The 25,712-nt window shown below is 49.4% G+C and overlaps 2 protein-coding genes across 2 annotated transcripts in view; one reads left to right on the forward strand and one right to left on the reverse strand.

Annotated features, from left to right (window-relative positions):
- The window catches only part of LOC144480852 (uncharacterized), a 41,995-nt gene extending 34,176 nt beyond the window's left edge, over positions 1 to 7,819 (reverse strand). Inside the window, exon 1 of the mRNA XM_078200474.1 lies at positions 5,419 to 7,819. Within this exon, the coding sequence (XP_078056600.1) occupies positions 5,419 to 6,261 (843 nt within the window). The 5' untranslated portion in view covers positions 6,262 to 7,819. The remainder of the gene's footprint in view (positions 1 to 5,418) is intronic.
- A 262-nt stretch (positions 7,820 to 8,081) lies between these two features.
- On the forward strand, positions 8,082 to 13,538 carry LOC144480834 (uncharacterized). The gene is made up of 3 exons (XM_078200456.1): positions 8,082 to 8,460; positions 10,936 to 11,142; positions 11,325 to 13,538. Exon 3 carries the CDS (start codon positions 11,404 to 11,406, stop codon positions 12,019 to 12,021), a length of 618 nt encoding a protein of 205 aa, XP_078056582.1. The 5' UTR covers positions 8,082 to 8,460; positions 10,936 to 11,142; positions 11,325 to 11,403; the 3' UTR covers positions 12,022 to 13,538.
- The last annotated feature ends 12,174 nt before the right edge of the window (positions 13,539 to 25,712 follow it).

A 25,712-nucleotide genomic window follows, 5' to 3' on the forward strand; every position in this document is an offset into this window, starting at 1 on the left:
TGGATTGGAGGCGAATTTGGCCACACAGTCAGAGGTGCATAAGGAGTATATTTATTTATTTATTCATCACAAATAGGCTTACATTCACACTGCAATGAAGTTACTGTGAAAAATCCCCCAGTCACCACACTCCGGCACCTGTTCGGGTACACTGAGAGAGAATTTAGCACGGCCAATCATCCTAACCAGCACATCTTCGGGCTGTGGGAGGAAACCGGAGCAACCGGAGGAAACCCACGCAGACACGGGGAGAACATGCAGACTCCGCACAGACAGGGACCCAAGCCGGGAATCGAACCTGGGTCCCTGGCACTGTGAGGCAGCAGTGCTAACCACTGCGCCACCGTATCGTGGAGGAGATGTTGTTGCCTATCCTTACTGATTGCGGTCTGTGGGTTAGGAAGCCTAGGATCCAGTCACAGAGGGAGGAGCTGAGCCCTGGGCCTCATTTTTAGTGAGTTATTAAATATGAGCAGTAATGTCTCTGCTATCTCTTCCCTCGGTTCTTTTAAAATGTTTGGATGTAATCCATTCATACCAGGAGATTTATAAGTACTAGGGGATTATAAGTACATTACCTGTACTTATCTGAAAACTCATGCCATCATTCAATGACTCAACTTCCTGTTCTATCTCCCTCATAAATACTGAAAGAAACAATGATTTAGTATTTGTGCTATCTCTCTATGATTTGTCCTATCTTATTCCTTAATTCCTATTTTCATTCCAGCCCTACTCTTTTATAGATGTTGTTGTGTTCCCTCTGTACTGCAGTGGAATCGTCGTTGACATCTTCCACTGACTAAGATGATGTACATGCAGCAAAACAAATCTGCTGGGGATAGAAGGAAGTTCATATAGTTTACTTTTACTGATGGTTAAAAAGATCAATCCCAGAGAGGCAAGCTCTGCCACAAGTTGTTTATTAATTAGTGTCGGGGTAGGCTGACATTAACACTGCAATGAAGTTAATGTGAAAATCCGCTCGTCATACTCTGGCGCCTGTTCGGGTACACTGAGGGAGAATTTAGCACGGCCATTGCTCCTAACCTGCACGTCTTTCGGGCTGTGGGAGGAAACCGGAGCACCCGGAAAAAACCCACACAGACACAGGGAGAATGTGCAGAGTCCACACAGACAGTGACCCAAGCCGGGAATCAAACCCGGGTCCCTGGCGCTGTGACGCAGCAGTGCTAACTACTGGGTCACCGTGCCACCCTCTTATGAAGCGGTTTTCAGATGTGGGTTGTGGGTTGTTATTTTCAATGTTGGTGCCGGTTACCAAACCGCTGTTTGCCACTGCGATACACACTGGCTGGACCATTTTCCTCTGTCAGTGGCTCGTGTCTCCCAGATGAAAATCGATGTTTTGTACAAGGGGAGAATCAGTTACAGGGATCAGCCTGGCAATCCATGGGTCTTTGGAACAGAGAGGGAAGTGGTTAGCAAGGTGCGGCAGTAGATTGTTTTGCAAACCGAGATCATTTTTCAATCAATACATCCTGTGGAACAGAACTTAGCTGCTGAGAAGAAGGACATCAGGAAGGTGTGGCAGTTGATGGGACTTTCCGTATTTGGCCCATCAAGTCTGCACTGACCACAATCCCACCCATGCCCTATTCCCATGATCCCACACATTTACCTTGCTAATCCCCCTGACACTCTGGGGCAATTTAGCGGGGTCAATCCACCGAACCCGCACATCTTTGGAGTGTGGGAGGAAACCGGAGCACCGGGATGAAACCACGCAGACATGGAGAGAACGTGCAAACTCCATACAGACCGTGACCCAAGACCAGGAATCGAACCCAGGTCCCTGGCGCTGTGAGACAGCAGTGCTCACCACTGTATGTCCAGATGTCCCCTGTTGTTGTTTCACTCTCGGCTATCACCTTTATTTTTGTGTATTTTGATGGGTTTTTTTGCATCACACATCTCCTGTAGAACAGATTCTATCTCCCAACAGAGAATCAGGAGGCCATGAAGGTGTGACAGTCCATGGGAGTTTCCGTGTCTGAGCAGTTCAGCTGGAACTCCATCCTTGCTGGGGGCCTTTCTGGTGGCTCAGCAATCAATGGCCTTTTCCAGCTCAAGTGATGAGGGTTCCTCGTCCAACTCAACCATGACAGGAAGCTGCAGGAGAGTCAAAACAGAGACTGGGAGATGTCCATCTCAGGGGAATACAGCTCACAGTCGTGTTCAACCCAGTGGGACATCTGTTTACTTCCGTTGGTGAGAATCTGCAGATCTCAGGGGGGCAAGAAGCGCCATTTTGATCCAGTTACGAAGGGGAAGGTTGATCTCCTCTCTGAGAACCAACCTTTGACCACTCAAAGAAAAGTACCTCCCTTCATAATCTTGTTAAAGTGTGTGAGAAGGGGGATTATCTGCACTTCAACAACTTTTGATTTGATTTGATTTATTCTTGTCACATGTATTAACATACAGTGGAAAAGTATTGTTTCTTGCGCGCTCGACAGAGAAAACATCCCATTCATAGAGAAGGAAAGGAGAGAGTGCAGAATGTAGTGTTACAGTCATAGCTAGGGTGTAGAGAAAGATCAACTTAATGCGAGGTAGGTCCATTCAAAAGTCTGAAAGCAGCAGGGAAGAAGCTGTTCTTGAGTCGGTTGGTACGTGACCTCAGACTTTTGTATCTTTTTCCCAAAGGAAGAAGGTGGAAGAGTGTCCGGGGTACGTGGGGTCCTTGATTATGCTGGCTGCTTTGCCGAGGCAGCGGGAAGTGTAGACAGAGTCAATGGATGGGAGGTTGGTTTTAGTGGTCAAATCAAAATAACTACCTGAGACTCCTTCTAAAAAAAAAGCAAGTAACACTTTATTTATCTAACTAACAGTAAACAGGTTCACTAAACTATTAACAAACCCAATAAAACACTATTCTAATGGAATGCTCTTTAGATAAATACAATTCCCACTTATTAACAAAAAGAAATAGAATTTTAGTCGCTCTCAAAACATCAACCGGGGTTGTCATCTTCCGGAATCTTCTATCTTCTTTATCTTCTGTTTCACTATCTTTTGTTGGTACCTTTACGATTGAGATGAGGCTCTTTTAAGACATAAATGTGGCTATTACGCTGCTACAGACAGTTGTTGTCTGTGTGTCTCTCTCTCTCAAGCTGTGATCTGTGGCAGATGCTGGCTGTCTGGATGTGGCTGGCTGGCATTCTGGAGCTGGGAGCTGTGGCTTTTGTACCCCTGAAGACATACCCAAAAATCCCCGCCCGAGGATTGGTTTACCGGTTATCAAAACATCAAATTCAAATCTGATAGGCTGTGTTACTCAAATGCCTATTTCAAAATGGTTGGTTAAAATTCAAAAACATGTTCTGATTCGAATGCCTGAAGCCTGTTCCCAAAGCGGCCCGGCTGTTTTTGCCTCCGATATATTGTTTCAGTCTGGATACATACAGCATGTACCTGCTTCTCTCAAGTACAAAAAAAAAACCTTTTCTAACCGAACCATAAAATTTTACAACTCTTGGCATTTCAGAAGTTTTTTCATAATTTTACAAACACCAACTTCACAACAATCCCATCATACGTGACACATAGGTTTTGTAGGCAGGTTGGATTCCTTGGCATAAGTATCTCCCTGTCCTGCTTATGTCTGTCCTGGCTACTTCCAACTGATGCAGTGTTCCAGCTGTTGGGTTAATGTTGTATATCAGGTCGACTTTGCTTTTGCTTCAAGGACAGATGACATCGCTGCCGAGCGGGTCTCATACTCGTCTTTGTTGTGGGTTCCACCGTTACCAAATGTTGCTGTGTCAGAAATGATTGATCAGACACTGAATTTTGCACCAAAAGCAATTTAGGATTGAAGCAAAAGTTCATAATTTTATTATTAAAATAGGGGCGGCACAGTGGTTAGCACTGCTGCCTCACAGCGCCAGGGACCCAGGTTCGATTCCCGGCTTGGGTCACTGTCTGTGTGGAGTTTGCACGTTCTCCCCGTGTCTGCGTGGGTTTCCTCCAGGTGCTCCGGTTTCCTCCCACACTCCATGTGTGTGAAATCCGTTCCCCAGTGAGAGTCAGTGTGTATGAAACCCGTACCCCAGTGAGAGTCAGTGTGTGTGGAACCCGTGCCCCAGTGAGAGTCAGTGTGTGTGGGACCCATACCCCAGTGAGAGTCAGTGTGTATGAAACCTGTACCCCAGTGAGAGTCAGTGTGTGTGGAACCGTACCCCAGTGAGAGTCAGTGTGTGTGGGACCCATACCCCAGTGAGAGTCAGTGTGTGTGGGACCCCGTACCCCAGTGAGAGTCAGTGTGTCTGAAATCCGTACCCCAGTGAGAGTCAGTGTGTGTGGAACCTGTACTCCAGTGAGAGTCAGTGTGTGTGGTACCTGTACCCCAGTGAGAGTCAGTGTGTGTGGAACCCGTACCCCAGTGAGAGTCAGTGGGTGTGTGGGACCCATACGCCAGTGAGAGTCAGTGAGTGTAGAACCCGTATCCCAGTGAGAGTCAGTGTGTGTGGGACCCATACCCCAGTGAGAGTCAGTGTGTGTGGTACCCGTGCCCCAGTGAGAGTCAGTGTGTGTGGAACCCATATCCCAGTGAGAGTCATGTGTGTGGACCCGTACCCCAGTGAGAGTCAGTGTGTGGGACCCGTACCCCAGTGAGAGTCAGTGTGTGTGGAACCCGTATCCCAGTGAGAGTCTGTGTGTGGGACCCGTACCCCAGTGAGAGTCTGTGTGTGGGACCCATACCCCAGTGAGAGTCAGTGTGTGCGGGACCCGTACCCCAGTGAGAGTCAGTGTGTGTGGAACCCATATCCCAGTGAGAGTCATGTGTGTGGACCCGTACCCCAGTGAGAGTCAGTGTGTGTGGGACCCGTACCCCAGTGAGAGTCAGTGTGTGTGGTACCCGTACCCCAGTGAGAGTCAGTGTGTGGGACCCGTACCCCAGTGAGAGTCAGTGTGTGTGGAACCCGTATCCCAGTGAGAGTCTGTGTGTGGGACCCATACCCCAGTGAGAGTCAGTGTGTGTGGAACACATACCCCAGTGTGAATTCGCTCATGTGATAGGTTAGGTGGATATGAGCCAATTTAGCTATGATAAGTTGCCTCTCAGCGTCAGGGTCAATATGTAGGGTTAAGGGGTTAGGCCCTGGGTGGGTTTGTTGTTGATCCAGGCTCGATGGGATGAATGGCCTCTTTCTGCCCTGTAGGATTTTATGATGATTCCTGTTCAGAGTTCTTGAAGGGAGAGAAATCATAGATGGTGCTTTGAAAAAGGGGCACTGCTGCTCCAAAATTCAGCAACACGTCCAGAATATAACATTTCTGTAATTAATAGTAATTGTTACCATCGGCAGAAACGAACCAAATATTGTCAGACTGTCAATCCTGGACAGGATTAGCATTAGAATTAAACCCCTGCAGACATTTTCCAACCCGCTGATGTGACAGCAGGTTAGATGACTGAGTGAATCCCTTCCCACACACACAGCAGGTGAACGGCTTCTCCCCAGTGTGGGTGCGCTGGTGTGTCTGCAGGATGGCAGACTGAGTGAATCCCTTCCCGCATTGAGAGCAGGTGAACGGTCTCTCCCCGGTGTGAACTCGTTTGTGTGCACGGAGGTCAGATGAACATTTGAACCTCTTTGCGCAGGAGCTGCAGCTGAACGGCCTCTCCCCGGTGTGAACTCGCTGATGTGTCAGTAAGGTAGATGACCGAGTGAATCCCTTCCCACAAGCGGAACAAACGAATGGCCTCTCCCCGGTGTGAACTCGCTGGTGTTCAATGAGGCTGGACGAACTCCTGAATCTCTGTTCGCAGGAAGTACAGCCGAACGGCCTCTCCTCAGTGTGAATTCGCTCATGTGACCACAGGCCGGATGCATGAGTGAATCCCTTCCCACACACAGAGCAGGTGAATGGCTTCTCCCCGGTGTGAAGTCGCTGGTGCGCAGTCAGGCTGGATGAACACCTGAACTGCTTTCCACAGGAAGCGCAGCTGAACGGCCTCTCCTCAGTGTGAGTTCGCTGGTGTGACATGAGGCAGGTTGTCTGAGTAAATCCCTTCCCACACACAAAACAGGTGAAGGGTTTCTCCCCAGTGTGGCTGCGTCGATGGTTTTCCAACTGGGATGGATAATAAAATTCCTTACCACAGTCCTCACATTTCCATGGTTTCTCCATGGCGTTGGGTCCAACGTGACTGCGGTGATGGATTTCAAGCAGGGATGGATAATTAAATCCTTTCCCACAGTCCTTACATTTCCACGGTTTCTCCATGGTGTTGGTATCTTTGTGTCTCTCCAGGTTGGATGATCAGTTGTAGCCTGATTCACACACTGTAGTCTCTCCTCGCTGTGAATGGTGTGATGTCTTTTTAAGGCTGTGTAACTGGTTAAAGCTCTTTCCACAGACAGTTCAATGGAACATTCACTCTGGTGAATGTCTCAGTGCTTTTTCGGTCACACTTATATTTGAAATCTTTTTTCAAACATTTCTTCCTCCACATTCAAAGGTCCACATTTAAAGGTCAATGATATTCAGATCCTGAGGAATCTCTTGTCAGATTTTGACGTAATGTTTAATTTGATTTGGTTTTCTATCTACATATCCTCCCTAGAAAAGGATTTTAAAATAGTCTTTTTTTTAATTCATTCATGGGACATGGCTGTCGCTGGCTGGCCAGCATTTATTGATGTGGAGATGCCGGCGTTGGACTGGGGTAAACACAGTAAGAAGTTTAACAACACCAGGTTAAAGTCCAACAGGTTTATTTGGTATATTTATTGCCCATTTGGCATTTATTGCCCATCCCTAGTTGCCCTTTGGCGGGCAGTTGAGAATTAACCACAATGCTGTGTGGCTCTGGAGTCACGTGTCGGCCAGACCTTGCAAGGACGGCAGATTTCCTTCCCTGGAGGACATTAGTGAACCAGATGGGTTTTTCCGACAATCGACAATGGTTTCACCGTCCGCAGTAGATTCTTAATTCCAGATTTTTTCATTGAATTCAAATTCCACCATCTGCCGTGGCGGGATTCGAACCCGGGTTCCCCAGAACATTGCGCTCTGACGAAGGGTCATTTAGACTCGAAACGTCGGCTCTCTTCTCTCCCCACAGATGCTGTCAGACCTGCTGAGATTTTCCAGCACTGTCTGATTTTTGTTTCAGATTCCAGCACCCGCAGTATTTTGCTTTTATCTTCAGAGCATTAGCTGAGTTTCTGGATTAAGAGTTTAGCGATGATACTACTAGGCTGTCGCCTCCCTCACTGCGAGTATAGGATAGAAATTCAGAACATTTCTCCTTCCACATGCAGAGGTTGATGATATTCAGACCCTGATGAGTCTCTCAGATTTTGATGCTAATTTTGATTTGCTTTTCTGTCTGTAAATCCTCCTCTGGAGAAGGGTTTGAAAAGAGTACTCAGTGAGTGCAGGATAGAAATTCAGAGCAGAGAATTCCAGTTTCTCTGGAATATTCTCTCCCCCAATCTGTCAATCCCAGTCTCTCAGGGAAAGATCTGAACCCTGGACTCTAAAATGGCGGCGGCCGGTTGCCAGGGTAACCCGCGTCTGGCAACTCTCTCTCTTCCCTTACCAAGATGGCCGCCCGTGCGGGGACATCAGAACCAGAACCCGCCTTCCTCTCCCAAAAGAGGTGGTGGGCGGTTGCCTGGGTAACCCGGGCTTGTCATCGGGGAGGAAGCCCTGAACAAGGGGCTCCCTAACACAGACTCCCTGTTCAAGCCCTGACTCCCGCTCGCAAGACGGCTGTCAGTGGGCCCCTGGGCCTGCGGCCTGGGCCAGGAGTTGGTGCCGTTTCCAGTGCAGCCGGGGTTTCCCTGTGCTCATCTCTTCCTTCCCCCCCACCCCTCACTCACCCACCATGACTGACACTGAGCATGCTCAGAGTGCACCTGCGAGGCTCCCAGGCTCACCACCGCCTGACTATCACCGATCACGCAGCCTGGTCCCGCCCCTCATTCACTCCGATTGGTTGGAGGACCAGCCGCTCCCGCTCGGTCCTCCAGCCCCGCCCCCCCTTCCTATTGGTCCGGAGCTGCCGTCAATCAGTCCCCCCCGGGGCATTGTGATGTGGAGCATGCGCAGTGTCATTGCTGGCCTTGGCGCTTGTTTGTCCCGGGGAAGCCGGAGTCAGCGTTAGGCGGTGGCTAGGGGAGGATTTGGAAACACTTTGTGGATCCGCAAACCCTTCAGAATCATTGCATCAGCTCCCTGGTTTGCAGCTGCGGGGCTTCTCCCTCCCTCCCGGGAACAGGCCAAGGTTAACGGCCCCATCCTGGCTCAGCCACTGGAGGATGGTTCACATCAGAGGATGGGGGAGGGGGGACAATAAATAAGAGGTTACACTTTGACCTCAAATCAATGAGGACTCTGATCTCTGGGAAGGAAGGAAACCCTGGGAGGTGGGCGGGGAGGATTCACAAACACCTGCTGGAGGCCCCAACACCCCCAGTAAGACCCATTGGTTTTATTCTATGATATAAGTCCAAAGATGTGTGGGTTAGGTGGATTGGCCGTGCTAAATTGTCCCTTCGTCTCAGGGGGACTAGCTCGGGTAAATGCATGGGGATAAGGCCGAGGTGGGATTGTGGTCGATGCAGACTCGACGGGCCGAATGGCCTCCTTCTGCACTGTAGGGTTTCTATGAAAAGCAAAATACTGCGGGTGCTGGAATCCAAAACAAAAGCAGAAAATGCTGGAAAATCTCAGCAGGTCTGACAGCATCTGTGGGGAGAGAATAGAGCCAACGTTTGGAGTCCAGGTGACCCTTCGTCACAGCTAAGGGCAAAGAGAATCAGAAAAGATTTACACTATTAGGGCGGCACGGTAGCACAGTGGTTAGCACTGCTGCTTCACAGCTCCAGGGACCTGGGTTCGATTCCCGGCTCGGGTTACTGTCTGTGCGGAGTTTGCACATTCTCCCCGTGTCTGCGTGGGTTTCCTCCGGGTGCTCCGGTTTCCTCCCACAGTCCAAACATGTGCGGGTTAGGTTGATTGGCCATGCTAAAATTGCCTCTTAATGTCCCGGGATGCATAGATTAGAGGGATTAGTGGGTAAACATGAAGGTTAGAGGGATTAGCAGGTAAATATGTAGGGATAGGGCCTGGGTGGGATTGTTGTCGGTGCAGACTCGATGGGCCGAATGGAATCTTTCTGCACTGTAGGGTTTCTATGGTTTCTATTGGGGGGGTGGGTGTGGAATTGGACAAAGGCAATGTAAACAAAGATACAGAAGGCTGAGAAGGTGCTAAGAGTGTCCATTAAGTGATCAGAATGGCAGAACAGAGGTACAGATTGTTAAAGGACTGCCTGAGGAATGTGGCAGTTGCCCTGAAAAGGGAGCAAAGAGTGTGGAAAGAAGGAGAGCTGGAATGGAATAGTGGAAAAATGGAAGTAAGAAAGAAGAATGATAAAATTGATAAATGAAATAAAATACATGGAAATGGGGTGAAGGTGGAAGAGAGAGTTCATGCTCTGAAGTTGTTGCACTCAATCTTCGGTCCAGAATCCTGTAAAATGCCCAGTCGGAAGATGAGGTACTGTTCCTCCAGTTTGAGTTGGGAGGGGGGCGGGGGGGGTGGTGCAGGCGGTTTGTCCTAAGAGAGCAAAGTGCAGCAAGCTCGGAAGGAGACAAAGTCAAAGTGGTTGAGAGAAGCGGAGAAATTGAGATGGCTGCTATCACGACGACAGTTCTCAAGGAAAAGATCAAGAGCAGGGAGGGGTCCAAGTGGAGGGGGAATGCTGGGTTGGTCCTCAGAGAGTGAAAGTGTTAGTTGAACACTGAAAGGGGCACTCGGATTTGAGCCGAGTACTTCTTGATCTGCTGTCAAATGCTCTACCACTGAGTTCTACCCACTGGCAGCTCATCTTCCGATTGGGCACTTTATAACCTTCTGGATTGAACATTGAGTTCAACAACTTAAGAGGATGAACTCTCTCCTCCACCTTCACCGCATTTCCATTTATTCTTTTTCATTTCATTCATCCATTTTATCATCTTTCTTTCCCACTTCTATTTTTCCACTTCTCTATTCAAGCTCTCCTTTCCACCCCTGCCCCCCTCCACCCCCTTTCAGTGTTCTGTCATTCTCACATTCTGATCACTTAATGGACACTCTTAGCACCTTCTCAGCCTTGTGTATCCTCATTTACATTCCCTTTGTCCAATCCCAGTTTCCCTCCCAACCCACCCCAATAGTATAAATCTCCACCGATTCTCTTTGCTCTCAGCTCTGATGAAGGGTCACCTGAAACGTTGGCTCTATTCTCTGCCCACAGATGCTGTCAGACCTGCTGAGATTTTCCAGCATTTTCATAGAAACCCTACAGTGCAGAAGGAGGCCATTCGGCCCATCGAGTCTGCACCGACCACAATCCCACCCAGGCCCTACCCCCACATATTTACCTGCTAATCCCTCTAACCTACGCATTTTAGGATTCTAAGGGGCAATTTTTAACCTGGCCAATCAACCTAACCCGCACATCTTTGGACTGTGGGAGGAAACCGGAGCACCCGGAGGAAACTCACGCAGACACGAGGAGAATGTGCAAACTCCACACAGACAGTGACCTGAGTCAGAATCGAACCCGGGACCCTGGAGCTGTGAAGCTGCAATGCTAACCACTGCGCTACCGTGCCACCCTAAGCACACCCTAAGCACACATGTGACAAGCACACGCGAGGACGGCCTAAACCGGGATGTTGGATTAATGTCACACTGTCTGTAACCCCCACAGCTTTGCCTCCTGGACTTGCAGAATCTCACTGTCCTGTCTGGAGACAATACACATCTCTTTAACCTGTGCTTAATGCTCCCTCCACCCACATTGTCTGTATCTTTAAGACCTGGCTGGTTGTAGGGATTCGTATTCTAATCAGTATGCTGTAACTTGATTTTGTGTCTCTGTGCCCTGTTTGAGAGCAGATTTCCACTCCATCTGACGAAGGAGCAGCGCGCCGAAAGCGAATGGTATTTGCTACCAAATAAACCTGTTGGACTTTAACCTGGTGTTGTTAAAACTCTTACTGTGTTCACCCCAGTCCAACGCCGGCTCCTCCACATCAGAACTGAACCCAGACAGAGGAGAGGGAGGGAGAAAACTGGGAGTGGAGGAAAGAAATGATGGAGATGGTGAGATGGGTTTGGATTTCAGCTTTGTGGTGCTTTGGACCTGTTGGACTTTAACCTGGTGTTGTTAAACTTCTTACTTTGGATTTCAGCCCAGGGAGGAGGCGGACTGTTACGGGATGTAGATTTACAGGTCTCTTTACAGTTCTTTAATCCTTGTTTTCTCTTTTAAAACTATTGCGCAGGGATTTGCAGCCGGAAATGTAATTCCAAGCTTTGAAGGGGCTCGATTTATCCTAACCTGACTATCATAGGAACTGGAACATGGAACCACAAAGCACCACTCACAAGAGCGAGAAAGCGTACGCATGTTCTGTGTGTGGACGAGGCTTCAGCCATTCATCCGGCCTGTCCAGGCACAAACGCAGCCACACCATGGGGAAACCTTGGAAATGCGGGGACTGTGAGAAGGAATTCAATTACCCATCGGAGCTGGAAACTCATCGGCGCAGTCACACCGGGGAGAGGCCGTTCACCTGCACCGCGTGTGGGAAGGGATTCGCCGCATTGTTCGTCCTCCAGTCACACCGGCGGACTCACACGAAGGAGAAGCCGTTCGGCTGTACGTTCTGTGGAAAGGCGTTCAGTCAATCGTCGGCCCTCACTGTCCACCGACGAGGTCACACCGGGGAGAGACCATTCGCCTGCTCCCTTTGCGGGAGTAGGTTCACTCAGTCGTCCCTGCTGCGGAAGCACCAACGGGTCCACACTGGCGAAAGGCCATTCCCCTGCTCCCTGTGTGAGAAGAGATTTGCTCAGTCGTCTGCCCTGCTGACGCACCAGCGGGTTCACACAGGGGAGAGGCCATTCAGTTGCTCCAAGTGCGGGAAGGGATTCACTCAGTTAGCCAACCTGCTGACGCATGAGCGAGTTCACAAGTGACCTCAGAGATTGCATTATTTTGTTAATTCTGCCGTTAATCATGTTCATTCTGGTCGATTGAGTTTGTTGCTGCTGATGTCCAGTCCTATCTTGGGGGAGATGGTGGCACCATGGTAATGCCACTGGCATAGCAATCCAGAGACCCCGACTAACCCTCTGGCGTTGGTTTCAAATCCCAACATAACAACTGGCAGAAACTAAACTCAGCTCCTGAACCTGGAATATAAAGCGGGTCTCAGTTAATGGTGACAATGAACCCATCATTGATTGTTTGCAAACCATCACGCCTCTAAACACCTCTGCTTTCTCAAAAGACTAAGGAAATTTGGCATGTCAGCTACGACTCTCACGAACCTTTACAGATGCGCCATAGAAAGCATCCTTTCTGGTTGTATGCTTGGTATACAAAGAACAATACAGCACAGGAACAGGCCCTTCGGCCCTCCAAGCCCGTGCCGCTCCCTGATCCAAACTAGACCATTCTTTTGTATCCCTCCATTCCCACTCCGTTCATATGGCTATCTAGATAAGTCTTAAACGTTCCCAGTGTGTCCGCCTCCACCACCTTGCCTGGCAGCGCATTCCAGGCCCCCACCACTCTCTGTGTAAAATATGTCCTTCTGATATCCGTGTTAAACCTCCCCCCCTTCACCTTGAACCTATGACCCCTCGTGATCGTCACCACCGACCTGGGGAAAAGCTTCCCACCGTTCACCCTATCTATGCCTTTCATAATTTTATACACCTCTATTAAGTCTCCCCTCATCCTCCGTCTTTCCAGGGAGAACAACCCCAGTTTACCCAATCTCTCCTCATAACTAAGCCCCTCCATACCAGGCAACATCCTGGTAAACCTCCTCTGTACTCTCTCCAAAGCCTCCACGTCCTTCTGGTAGTGTGGCGACCAGAACTGGACGCAGTATCCCAAATGCGGCCGAACCAACGTTCTATACATCTGCAACATCAGACCCCAACTTTTATACTCTATGCCCCGTCCTATAAAGGCAAGCGTGCCATATGCCTTCTTCACCACCTTCTCCACCTGTGACGTCACCTTCAGTATGGCTGCTAAGACCACAAGAAACTACAAAGGGTCGTGAACGAAGCCCAGTCCATCACTCAAACCAGCCTCCCATCCATTGACTCACTTCCCGCTGCCTCGGGAAAAGCAGCCAGAATAATTAAGGACCCCACGCACCCCGGACATTCTCTCTCCCACCTTCTTCCATCGGGAAAAAGATACAGAAGTCTGAGGTTGCGTACCATCCGACTCAAGAACAGCTTCTTCCCTGCTGCTGTCAGACTTTTGACTTGACCTACCTCGCATTAAGTTGATCTTTCTCAACACCTTAGCTATGACTGTCACCCGAGGCCGGAATTGAACCTGGGTCCCTGGCACTGTGAGGCAGCAGTGCTAACCACCGTGCGGCCTACTTGAGAAGGAAAAAATATCTTAGTGTTCTACAAACTTGTGTGTTTTAACCTCAACGTGCGAATAAAGACACAAAGTCGACTTTAAATACTTAAACATAATTTCCTTTATTCTGCAGCGACTTGAACAACAGAAAATACTTGCAATGCATAAACCAAATACTCACTGCATCAAATACTCACAAATACCTGTTACTTTACTGAACTTACCACTTTCCACTTGCATATGAAACCTGGCCAGGATTTTGCCGCATGGAATCAGTCTTCTTCATTCCAGACGTGGATTCTTCTGTGAGCTTTGGTCCCCCGGGTTCCTCATAATGTCCCAAGCCCTTTGAGTTCGCATCGTTAAAGCTCAAAAGTTCCTTGTCAACCAGCCAATGAATTCATAGAAGAATCATAAAATCCCGACAATGTAGAAGGAGGCCATTTGGCCCATCGAGTCTGCACCGACCACAATCCCACCCAGGCCCCATCCCCATAACCCAATGCACTTACCCTCCTGGCCCCCCCTGACACTAAGGGGCAATTTAGCACAGCCAATCAACCCAACCAGCACATCTCTGGAGTGTGGGAGGAAACCGGAGCACCCGGAGGAAACCCACGCAGACACGGGGAGAATGTGCAGGCTCCACACAGACAGTGACCCGAGGGCGGAATTGAACCTGGATCCGTGGCGCTGTGAAGCAGCAGTGCTAGCCACCGAGCCCCCCTCAATTGATCAGAAACTCAATTGGATTCGGCCAATCAAATAGAGTAAGAAGTTTAACAACACCAGGTTAAAGTCCAACAGGTTTATTTGGTAGCAAAAGCGTATTTGGAAGCAAAAGACCGTGGCTTTTGCTACCAAATAAACCTGTTGGACTTTAACCTGGTGTTGTTAAACTTCTTACTGTGTTTACCCCAGTCCAACGCCGGCATCTCCACATCATGACAATCAAATAGAGCCAGGACAGAGGAACTGGTGACTCCAGACTCCATCATGTTTAGGCCTTAGGTGCATATATTACATTCCAGTGCCCATATAAGGAACACTGGCACCAAACATCTGTAAACAACTCCTTCCTGCCGAGGACAAGCTGTTACATCTCACACCTTTGCCGGAGTTTTACCGCCTCGCCCACCTGAGGCTCGTAAGATTTCACCCGAGGCCAATGGAGAATGCCGTTTTGCGAGCCTCGCCGTTCCAGGGTGGGCGTGCCGGTAAAATTCCTGCACTTGTGTCCTTTGGTAAGTTACAGGCCAGCTCGGCCACAGAAAATCCCAGCATTGTCAAAAAAAACAACTTGAACCAAAACATCAGGTTTGCTTAAGACCATAAGACATAGGAGCGGAAGTAAGGCCATTCGGCCCATCGAGTCCACTCCACCATTCAATCATGGTTGATTTCAACTCCATTTACCCGCTCTCTCCCCATAGCCCTTAATTCCTCGAGAAATCAAGAATTTATCAATTTCTGTCTTGAAGACGCTCAACGTCTCGGCCTCCACAGCCCTCTGTGGCAATGAATTCCACAGACCTACCACTCTCTGGCTGAAGAAATTTCTCCTCATCTCTGTTCTAAAGTGACTCCCTTTTATTCTAAGGCTGTGCCCCCGCGTCCTAGTCTCCCCTGCTAATGGAAACAACTTCCCTACGTCCATCCTATCTAAGCCGTTCATTATCTTGTAAGTTTCTATTAGATCTCCCCTCAACCTCCTAAACTCCAATGAATACAATCCCACGATCCTCAGACGTTCAGCGTATGTCAGGCCTACCATTCCCGGGATCATCCGTGTGAATCTCCGCTGGACCTGCTCCAGTGCCAGTATGTCCTTCCTGAGGTGTGGGGCCCAAAATTGCTCACAGTACTCCAAATGGGGCCTAACCAGTGCTTTATAAAGCCTCAGAAGTACATCCCTGCTTTTCTATTCCAAGCCTGGATTGAAGATCAATCTAGAGTCCCTCCGGGTAGTGTCCTAGGCCCAACAATCTTCAGCTGCTTCATCAATGACCTTCCCTCCGTCATGACCTTCCTTCCGTCACGGGTGGCACAGTGGTCAGCGCTGCTGCTTCACAGCTCCAGGGACCTGGGTTCGATTCCCGGCTCAGGTCACTGTCTGTATGGAGTTTGCACATTCTCCTCGTGTCTGCGTGGGTTTCCTCCGGGTGCTCCAGTTTCCTCCCGCAGTCCAAAGATGTGCGAGTTAGGTTGACTGGCCATGCTAAAATTGCCCCTTAGTGTCCTGGGATGCGTAGGTTAGAGGGATTGGCGGGTAAATATGTAGGGATATGGGGGTAGGGCCTGGGTGGGATTGTGGGTCGGTGCAGACTCGATGGGCCGAATGGCCTCTTTCTGCACTGTAGGTTTTCTATGATTCTATAAGGTCAGAAGTGGGGATGTTTGCCGATGATTGCACAATGTTTAGCACCATTCGCGAGTCCTCAGTTACTGAAGTCTGTCCATGTTCAAATGTAACAAGTCCCGGACAATATCCGGGGCTGACAAGTGGCAAGTAACATTCGCGCCACACAAATGCCAGGCAATGACCATCACCAATAAGAGACACTCTAACCACACCCCCTCCCCCTCGCACCCCCCACCCCCCTTGACATTCAATGGTGTTGCCATCACTGAATCCCCCACTGTCAACATCCTTGGGGTTACCATTGACAAGAACCTCAACTGGACTCACCACATAAACACAGTGGCTTCAAGAGCAGGTCAAAGGCTAGGAATACTGCGGTGAATAACTCACCTCCTGACTCCCCAAAGCCTGTCCACCATCTACAAGGCACAAGTCAGGAGTGTGATGGAATACTCCACTTGCGTGGATGGGTGCAGCTCCAACACTCAAGAAGCTTGACACCATCCAGGACAGAGCAGCCCACTTGATTGGCACCACATCTACAAACATTCAATCTCTCCACCACCGACGCTCAGTAGCAGCAGTGTGTACCATCTACAAGAAGCACTGCAGCAATTCACCAAAGATCCTTAGACAGCACCTTCCAAACCCACCACCTTGAAGGACAAGGGCAGCAGATACATGGGGAACACCACCACCTGCAAGTTCCCCTCCAAGCCACTCACCATCCTGACTTGGAAATATATCAGCCGTTCCTTCACTGTCGCTGGGTCAAAATCCTGGAATTCCCTTCCTAACAGCATTGTGGGTCAACCCACAGCACGTGGACTGCAGCGATTCAAGAAGGCAGCTCACCACCACCTTCTCAAGGGCAACGAGGGATGGGCAATAAATGCTGGCCAGCCAGGGACACCCATGCCCCACGAATGAATAAAAAAAGATCTTTCAGCATATTAGAACATAGAACAGTGCAGCACAGAACAGGCCCTTCGGCCCACGATGTTGTGCCGAGCTTTATCTGAAACCAAGATCAAGCTATCCCACTCCCTATCATCCTGGTGTGCTCCATGTGCCTATCCAATAACCGCTTAAATGTTCCTAAAGTGTCTGACTCCACTATCACTGCAGGCAGTCCATTCCACACCCCAACCACTCTCTGAGTAAAGAACCTACCTCTGATATCCTTCCTGTATCTCCCACCACGAACCCTATAGTTATGCCCCCTTGTAATAGCTCCATCCACCCGAGGAAATAGTCTTTGAACGTTCACTCTATCTATCCCCTTCATCATTTTATAAACCTCTATTAAGTCTCCCCTCAGCCTCCTCCGCTCCAGAGAGAACAGCCCTAGCTCCCTCAACCTTTCCTCATAAGACCTACCCTCCAAACCAGGCAGCATCCTGGTAAATCTCCTCTGCACTCTTTCCAGCGCTTCCACATCCTTCTTATAGTGAGGTGACCAGAACTGCACACAAGTTAAATCTCTGCAGGCCATTCAGACACAACAGCAAAGTGATTTTGAAGTGTTCCATATTAGTTTCATCCCAACATCGCCCTGGTGGTAATTTGGACGAAAGGCTTTTCCTTTCTCAGGAGAAGGTGGTGGCATTGTGATAATGTTGGTGGACTCGTAATCCAGAAATCCAGTGTGTCGCTCTGGTGATCCGGTTTAAATCCCATCGTGGCAGATGGTGAAATTTGAGTTTAAATCATCTAGTGATGACCATGGAATGATTATTGTTAAAAAAACCCATCTGGTTCGCCTTATGGAAGGAAATCTGCCGATGCATGACTCCAGATCCCTCTGAAATGGCCGCTCAGTTCAAGGGCAATTAAGGACAGGGAATAAATTCTGGCCTCGTTCAATGAATAAAATAAAATCAGATAATGGGATTTAACCATTCAGGCCATTTCTTATCTTCCAAGACAAGGAGTTGGCTGGTTAGCTCAGATGGTTAGAGCACAGTGCCAATAATGCCAAGGTCCTGGGTTTGATCCCTGTACTGCCCAAACCCAATTACATTTATTTTTAATCCATTCGTGGGACACGTGCGTCGCTGGCTGGGCTCAGCATTCATTACCCATCCCTCGTTGCCCTTGGAGGGCAGTTTAGAGTCAACCACATTGCTGTGGCCCTGCAGTCACATGTAGGCCAGACCAGGTAAGGATGGCAGATTTCAAAGGATTCAGGGCAGATGGCAGGGGATTTTCAGAGTAACTTCAATGCTGTGTTAATGTAAGTCTACATGTGACACGAATAAATCAACTTTAAACTTCCTTCCCGAAAGGACATGAGTGACATTAAGAACAAAGAACAGTACAGCACAGGAAACAGCCCTTCGGCCCTCCAAGCCTGTGCCGCTCCTTGGTCCAACTAGACCAATCGTTTGTATTTATGGGGGACGCTAAGTCCAGACTCCTGCTGGAAACAGTCAAAGATGCCAAGCTGCTCGACGCCTTCAGCAACCCAGCAGACGGAGTGCAGCGTAGTTACACGTGGTCGCGGCCAGACGGGTCTGTCCGCTCCAGGATCGACTTCATGTTTGTATCCCGCGCGCTCACGGTCAGGTCCACTGACGTCCAGCCGGTGTTCTTCTCTGACCACTGCCTCCTGCTGGCAGACTGTCAGCTGGAGGAAAACCAGAAAGTGGGCAGGGGGTCCTGGAAGCTTAATGTAGAACTGTTGACCCCAGAGAACCTCGAGGAACTCAGAAGGGTTGGAGAACCGTGAAACCCTTCTTTGAGTCTCCACCGCTCTGGTGGGTAACCATCAAGGGCAACATCAAGAGGTTCTTCATCCGCAAAGGGGTTCAGAAGGCCAGGGAGAGACGGGGGGAAATGTCCCGATGGCAGCACAGTAGCACAGTGGTTAGCACTGCTGCTTCACAGCTCCAGGGACCTGGGTTCGATTCCCGGCTCGGGTCACTGTCTGTGCGGAGTTTGCACATTCTCCTCGTTTCTGCGTGGGTTTCCTCCGGGTGCTCCGGTTTCCTCCCACAGTCCAAAGATGTGCGGGTTAGGTTGATTGGCCATGCTAAAATTGCCCCTTAGTGTCCTGGGATGCGTAGATTAGAGGGATTAGCGGGTAAAATATGTAGGGATATGGGGGTAGGGCCTGGGTGGGATTGTGGTCGGTGCAGACTCGATGGGCCGAATGGCCTCTTTCTGTGCTGTAGGGTTTCTATGATTTCTATGACTCCAGAAAAGCATGCAGAATCTGCTCCAACTGCAGTCGATGGGGGTTGATGTCAAGGAGGATCTCCAGGAGGTGAAGAGCCAGCATAAGCATAAGACCTATAAGATAATGAAGGGGCTGGATAGGGTAGAGGTGGAGAGATTCTTTCCACATAGAAAGGAAACTAGAACTAGAGGGCACAGCCTCAAAATAAAGGGGGGTCGGTTTAGGACAGAGTTGAGGAGAAACTTCTTCTCTCAGAGGGTGGTGAATCTCTGGAATTCTCTGCCCACTGAAGTGGTGGAGGCTACCTCGTTGAATATGTTTAAATCACGGATGGATGGATTCCTGATTGGTAAGGGAATTAAGGGTTATGGGGATCAGGCGGGTAAGTGGTACTGATCCACTTCAGATCAGCCATGATCTTATTGAATGGCGGGGCAGGCTCGAGGGGCGAGATGGCCTACTCCTGCTCCTATTTCTGAGTTCTTATTATGTTCTTAAGCCTCGCTCTTTGCCTCGGAGGCCTCCAAGGTCATCTTCTGATCCAGGGTCCGCTCCGCGGAGCAGGATGAAACGTGCTTGCATTTCTTCTTCCAGGAGATGCGGAACAGTAGCCTGAAGGAAGAAGATGGCTCTGTAAGGTCATCGCAGTCTGACATCCTGAGGATCTGCAAATCCTTCTATGCCGGACTGTATGACCTGAAGCCAACAGACAGCCTCCCAGTCTTTCCTGTCGTCTATCACGCAGGTCTTAGACGACGGCGAGCGGGAGAGCCTGGATAGAGTGTTATCACTGGACGAGCTGACGAAGGATGTCGAGTCCTTTCAGAAGGGTAAGATGCCCGGAAGCAACGGCTTACCGGCTGAGTTTTACTCGGCGTTGTGGGACTTGACGGGCCCGGAAGTATACGAGAGTGTGCTTCTGGAAGCAGCATGTCAGAATCCATGAGGAAATGTTGAAGTGTAACTTTTTTCCTGCGAATTACTTGTAAAAGACAGACTCTCCAAATTCGTTCTCGTCAAAATAACAAGCATTTAATAACGAAGCTCGGCAGGCAGAAGGTGGCTAAGATTTGAGGTCAGAGAGCAGTTGGTACAGCTGCTAATTCCTCCACCAAGTCCGCGCCTAGCCCCAGAAACAGTCCACAATTTATACAAAATCAGTATCAGGTTTTGTGACAAAGGCTTACGAGGGAAAATGAGCAATAAACCAATTAGTAGCAACGTCAATACAAGTGGCATCTCACCGTGACTTCCGAGGCCCCTCGGTCTTATCAATAATAACATTATCTTGTCCTTTGAAAAAACAAAATGGTTCGGTAACTCCGTCACCTCCGACCTTATCTTGTTTATGTACGTCGTTCTAAAGTATTTCTCAAAAATAAAAGGTTCTTTCTCAGAATGGCAACCGGTGACAAGTGGTGTCCCGCAGGGTTCAGTGTTGGGGCCACAGCTGTTCTCTTTATATATTAACGATCTAGATGACGGGACTGGGGGCATTCTGGCCAAGTTTGCCGATGATACAAAGATAGGTGGAGGGGCAGGTACTATTGAGGAGGTGGGGAGGCTGCAGAAAGATTTAGACAGTTTAGGAGAGTGGTCCAAGAAGTGGCTGATGAAATTCAACGTGGGCAAATGCGAGGTCTTGCACTTTGGAAAAAAGAATAGAGGCATGGACTATTTTCTAAACGGTGACAAAATTCAGAATGCTAAAGTGCAAAGGGACTTGGGAGTCCTAGTCCAGGATTCTCTAAAGGTAAACTTGCAGGTTGAGTCCGTAATTAAGTTGAGTCCGTAATTAAGAAAGCAAATGTAATGTTGTCATTTATCTCAAGAGGCTTGGAATACAAAAGCAGGGATGTACTTCTGAGGCTTTATAAAGCACTGGTTAGGCCCCATTTGGAGTACTGTGAGCAATTTTGGGCCCCACACCTCAGGAAGGACATACTGGCACTGGAGCGGGTCCAGCGGAGATTCACACGGATGATCCCAGGAATGGTAGGCCTGACATACGATGAACGTCTGAGGATCGTGGGATTATATTCATTGGAGTTTAGGAGGTTGAGGGGAGATCTAATAGAAACGTACAAGATAATGAACGGCTTAGATAGGATGGACGTAGGGAAGTTGTTTCCATTAGCAGGGGAGACTAGGACGCGGGGGCACAGCCTTAGAATAAAAGGGAGTCACTTTAGAACAGAGATGAGGAGAAATTTCTTCAGCCAGAGAGTGGTAGGTCTGTGGAATTCATTGCCACAGAGGGCTGTGGAGGCCGAGACGTTGAGCGTCTTCAAGACAGAAATTGATAAATTCTTGATTTCTCGAGGAATTAAGGGCTATGGGGAGAGAGCGGGTAAATGGAGTTGAAATCAACCATGATTGAATGGTGGAGTGGACTCGATGGGCCGAATGGCCTTACTTCCGCTCCTATGTCTTATGGTCTTATGGTCTTATGGACACGATGGGATGGCCGGGTGTGTTTGCCTTGTATGTCTTCGGGAGGCAGTAGAGATCTCCAACGCGGGGAGTACAAAGAACAAAGAACAAAGAACAGTACAGCACAGGAAACAGGCCCTTCGGCCCTCCAAGCCTGTGCCGCTCCTTGGTCCAACTAGACCAATCGTTTGTATCCCTCCATTCCCAGGCTGCTCATATGACTATCCAGGTAAGTCTTAAACGATGTCAGCGTGCCTGCCTCCACCACCCTACTTGGCAGCGCATTCCAGGCCCCCACCACCCTCTGTGTAAAAAACGTCCCTCTGATGTCTGAGTTATACTTCGCCCCTCTCAGCTTGAGCCCGTGACCCCTCGTGATCGTCACCTCTGACCTGGGAAAAAGCTTCCCACCGTTCACCCTATCTATCCCCTTCATAATCTTGTATACCTCTATTAGATCTCCCCTCATTCTCCGTCTTTCCAAGGAGAACAACCCCAGTCTACCCAATCTCTCCTCATAGCTAAGACCCTCCATACCAGGCAACATCCTGGTAAACCTTCTCTGCACTCTCTCCAATGCCTCCACGTCCTTCTGGTAGTGCGGCAACCAGAACTGGACGCAGTACTCCAAATGTGGCCTAACCAGCGTTCTATACAGCTGCATCATCAGACTCCAGCTTTTATACTCTATACCCCGTCCTATAAAGGCAAGCATACCATATGCCTTCTTCACCACCTTCTCCACCTGTGTTGCCACCTTCAAGGATTTGTGGACTTGCACACCTAGGTCCCTCTGTGTTTCTATACTCCTGATGACTCTGCCATTTATTGTATAACTCCTCCCTACATTATTTCTTCCAAAAAGTACGTGGGATGAGAGCACGGAGGGTGTTCTGAAGGTCCGGATCAAAAGTCTTGATCAGTCAGTTGAGTTGACCGGTGTGTTCTTTGGTCGGATCTGTGGGTAACTGTCTGTAGTGTCCCTCGTTGTTTAGTTGTCGGTACACTTCTTTGCAGTAATCCGTTCTGTTCAGTATGACGATGGCCCCTCCTTTGTCTGCTGGTTTGTTGACAATGTTACAGTTGGTCTTGAGAGCGTGGATGGCGTTGCGTTGTGCTTGGGTGACGTTCGGTGCTGTCTTGTGAGTGCGGCTGATGAATTCGGTGTTGACGCACCTCCTGACGGCTTGGGCATACATGTCAAGTCGAGTGCAGCGGCCTTCCGGAGGAGTCCAATTCGACTCTTTCCTCTTCGGTCGCTGCACCGCGGATCTCTCTGTCAGCTGTTCCGGTTCATTGGCTGTCTCATCGGGTTCGCTGTTGGCCTCTTGGGGTTTGTGGAAAAACTCCTGGAACCTCATTCGCCTGATGAATTCCTCTGTGTCCGCTGCGAGACTGACGGGGGTCCATTTTGGTGGTGGGGCAGAAATTGAGCTGAGAACTTCAATTTCGGCTGCTTGAGGTGTGTAGTCCGACAAGTTGACCTGATAGAGGCCTACAAGATTATGAGTGGCATGGACAGGGTGGATAGTCAGATGGTCTTTCCTAGTGTAAAAAAGTCAAGTACTAGAGGACATAGGTTTAAGGTGGGGAAAAGTTTAGAGGAGATATGCAAGGCAAGTGTTTTACACAGAGGGTGGTGAATGTCTGGAAAGCGCTTCCCAGGGAGGTGGTGGGAGCGGCATTTAAGGGGCAACGAGACAAATACATGAATAGGATGGGAATGAAGGGATATGGGCCCCGTAAGTGCATACGGTTTTAGTTTAGACAGGCATTGTGATCGGCGCAGGCTTGGAGGGCTGAAGGGCCTGTTCCTGTGCTGTACCGCTCTTCGTTTTTTGTTGTTAAATGAGCTCTCGTGTGGAAATAATTAGGATAACTTGAAATCATTCGTGAAAAGTCAATAAGGCTATTTCCTTGTTAAAGGGTGACCTGCAAGAAATGTATCCCGAAGAATATTGTGGCATTGTCGAATTAGCAAATATAGTTCAGCTCTGAACCTAGACTACCTTCCATAGAATCATAGAATCATAGAAACCCTACAGTGCAGAAGGAGGCCATTCGGCCCATCGAGTCTGCACCGACCACAATCCCACCCAGGCCCTACCCCCATATCCCTATATATGTTACCCGCTAATCCCTCTAACCTACACATCTCAGGACTCTAAGGGGCAATTTTTAAACCTGGCCAATCAACCTAACCCGCACATCTTTGGACTGTGGGAGGAAACCGGAGCACCCGGTGCTTATGTTAACATTATTCCCCTGTACTGGGCAGGCTGCAAATGAGTACTGCTGCTTTTGTCCATGGGCTGTTTACATTTTAAATGTTATAATTTACATTGTGCTTAACATTTCTCCTGACACAATTATAAGCAGTCGGTCTATTTCAATGTGTGGTAATTAGGCATCTTCGAGGGAAGCGTGTGTGTGCGCGTGCGTGTTTGTGAAGAGTGTAGGAAAGCACAGTGGCTAGCACTGCTGCTTCACAACTCCAGGGGACCCGGGTTCGATTCCCGGCTCGGGTCGCTGTCTGTGTGGAGTTTGCACATTCTCCTCGTGCCTGCGTGGGTTTCCTCCGGGTGCTCCGGTTTCCTCCCACAGTCCAAAGATGTGCGGGTTAGGTTGATTGGCCATGCTAAAATTGCCCCTTCGTGTCCTGGGAGGCGTGGATTAGTGGGTAAAATATGTAGGGATATGGGGGTAGGGCCTGGGTGGGATTGTGGTCGGTGCAGACTCGATGGGCCGAATGGCCTCTTTCTGTACTGTAGGGTTTCTATGACTCTATGAGTTTGTGTGGAGTTTACACATTCTCCCCGTGTCTGCGTGGGTTTCCTCCGGGTGCTCCGGTTTCCTCCCACAGTCCAAAGATGTGCGGGTTAGGTTGATTGGCCGTGCTAAAAATTGCCTCTTAGTGTCCTGAGATGTGTAGGTTAGAGGGATTAGCGGGTAAATGTGTAGGAATAAGGGGGTAGGGCCTGGGTGGGGTTGTGGTCGGTGCAGACTCGATGGGCCGAATGGCCTCTTTCTGCACTGTAGGGTTTCTATGATTTCTATTGCAAAGGGACTGGAGTGTAAAAGTAGAGAAGTGTTGTTGCAATTGTGTTGGTGAGACCACATCTGGAGTATTGCCTCCATTTTTGGTCTCCGTATTTGAGGGAGGATGTGGTGGCATGGGAGGAGTTCAGAGCAGGTTCACCAGATTGATTCCAGGGATGAAAGGGTTGACGTATGAAGAGAGGTTGAACAGTTTGGGGCTTGTACTCGCTGAAGTTTAGAAGGATGAAAGGGGGTCTGATCGAGGTATATTAAATACTTAAAGGGCGGCACAGTAGAACATAGAACATTACAGCGCAGTACAGGCCCTACGGCCCTCGATGTTGCGCCGACCAGTGGAACCAATCTAAAGCCCCTCTAACCTACACTATTCCAATATCATCCATATGTTTATCCACACTGGTTAGCACTGCTGCCTCAAAGTGCCAGGGACCTGGGTTCAATTCCGGCCTCAGGTCACTGCCTGTGTGGAGTTTGCACATTCCCCCTCCCGTGTCTGCGTGGGTTTCCTCCGGGTGCTCCGGTTTCCTCCCATAGTCCAAAGATGTGCAGGTTAGGGTGATTGGCCAGGTTAAATTGCTCCTGATTATCAGGGGGGATTAACAGGGTAAATATATCATAGAATCATAGAAACCCTACAGTGCAGAAGGAGGCCATTCGGCCCATCGAGTCTGCACCGACCACAATCCCACCCAGGCCCTACCCCCACATATTTTACCCGCTAATCCCTCTAACCTACACACCTCAGGACTCCAAGGGGCAATTTTTAACCTGGCCAATCAACCTAACCCGCACATCTTTGGACTGTGGGAGGAAACCGGAGCACCCGGAGGAAACGCACGCAGACACGAGGAGAATGTGCAAACTCCACACAGACAGTGACCCAAGCCGGGAATCGAACCCGGGACCCTGGAGCTGTGAAGCAGCAGTGCTAACCACTGTGCTACCGTGCCGCCCAGCGGGGTTACGGAAATAGGGCTTAGATGGGATTGTTGTCGGTGCAGACTCGACGGGCCGAAAGGCCTCTCTCTCTGCACTGTAGGGTTTCTATGATTTCTTCTCTGATGAAAGGGACTGATGAAGTAAGCGTAGGTCAAATGTTTCCCCTTGTGGGATAAGTTTCCCCTTGCGGGGCAGCACGGTAGCACAGTGGTTAGCACTGCTGCTTCACAGCTCCAGGGACCTGGGTTCGATTCCCGGCTCGGGGTCACTGTCTGTGTGGAGTTTGCACATTCTCCTTG

The sequence above is a fragment of the Mustelus asterias genome, chromosome 30 (genome assembly GCF_964213995.1).
Source record: "Mustelus asterias chromosome 30, sMusAst1.hap1.1, whole genome shotgun sequence".
NCBI lineage: Eukaryota > Metazoa > Chordata > Chondrichthyes > Carcharhiniformes > Triakidae > Mustelus > Mustelus asterias.

What these genes read in the sequence shown, in the direction of transcription:
- LOC144480834 (XM_078200456.1), top strand. Translation starts at nt 11,404, where the DNA reads ATGGAACCACAAAGCACCACTCACAAGAGCGAGAAAGCGTACGCATGT.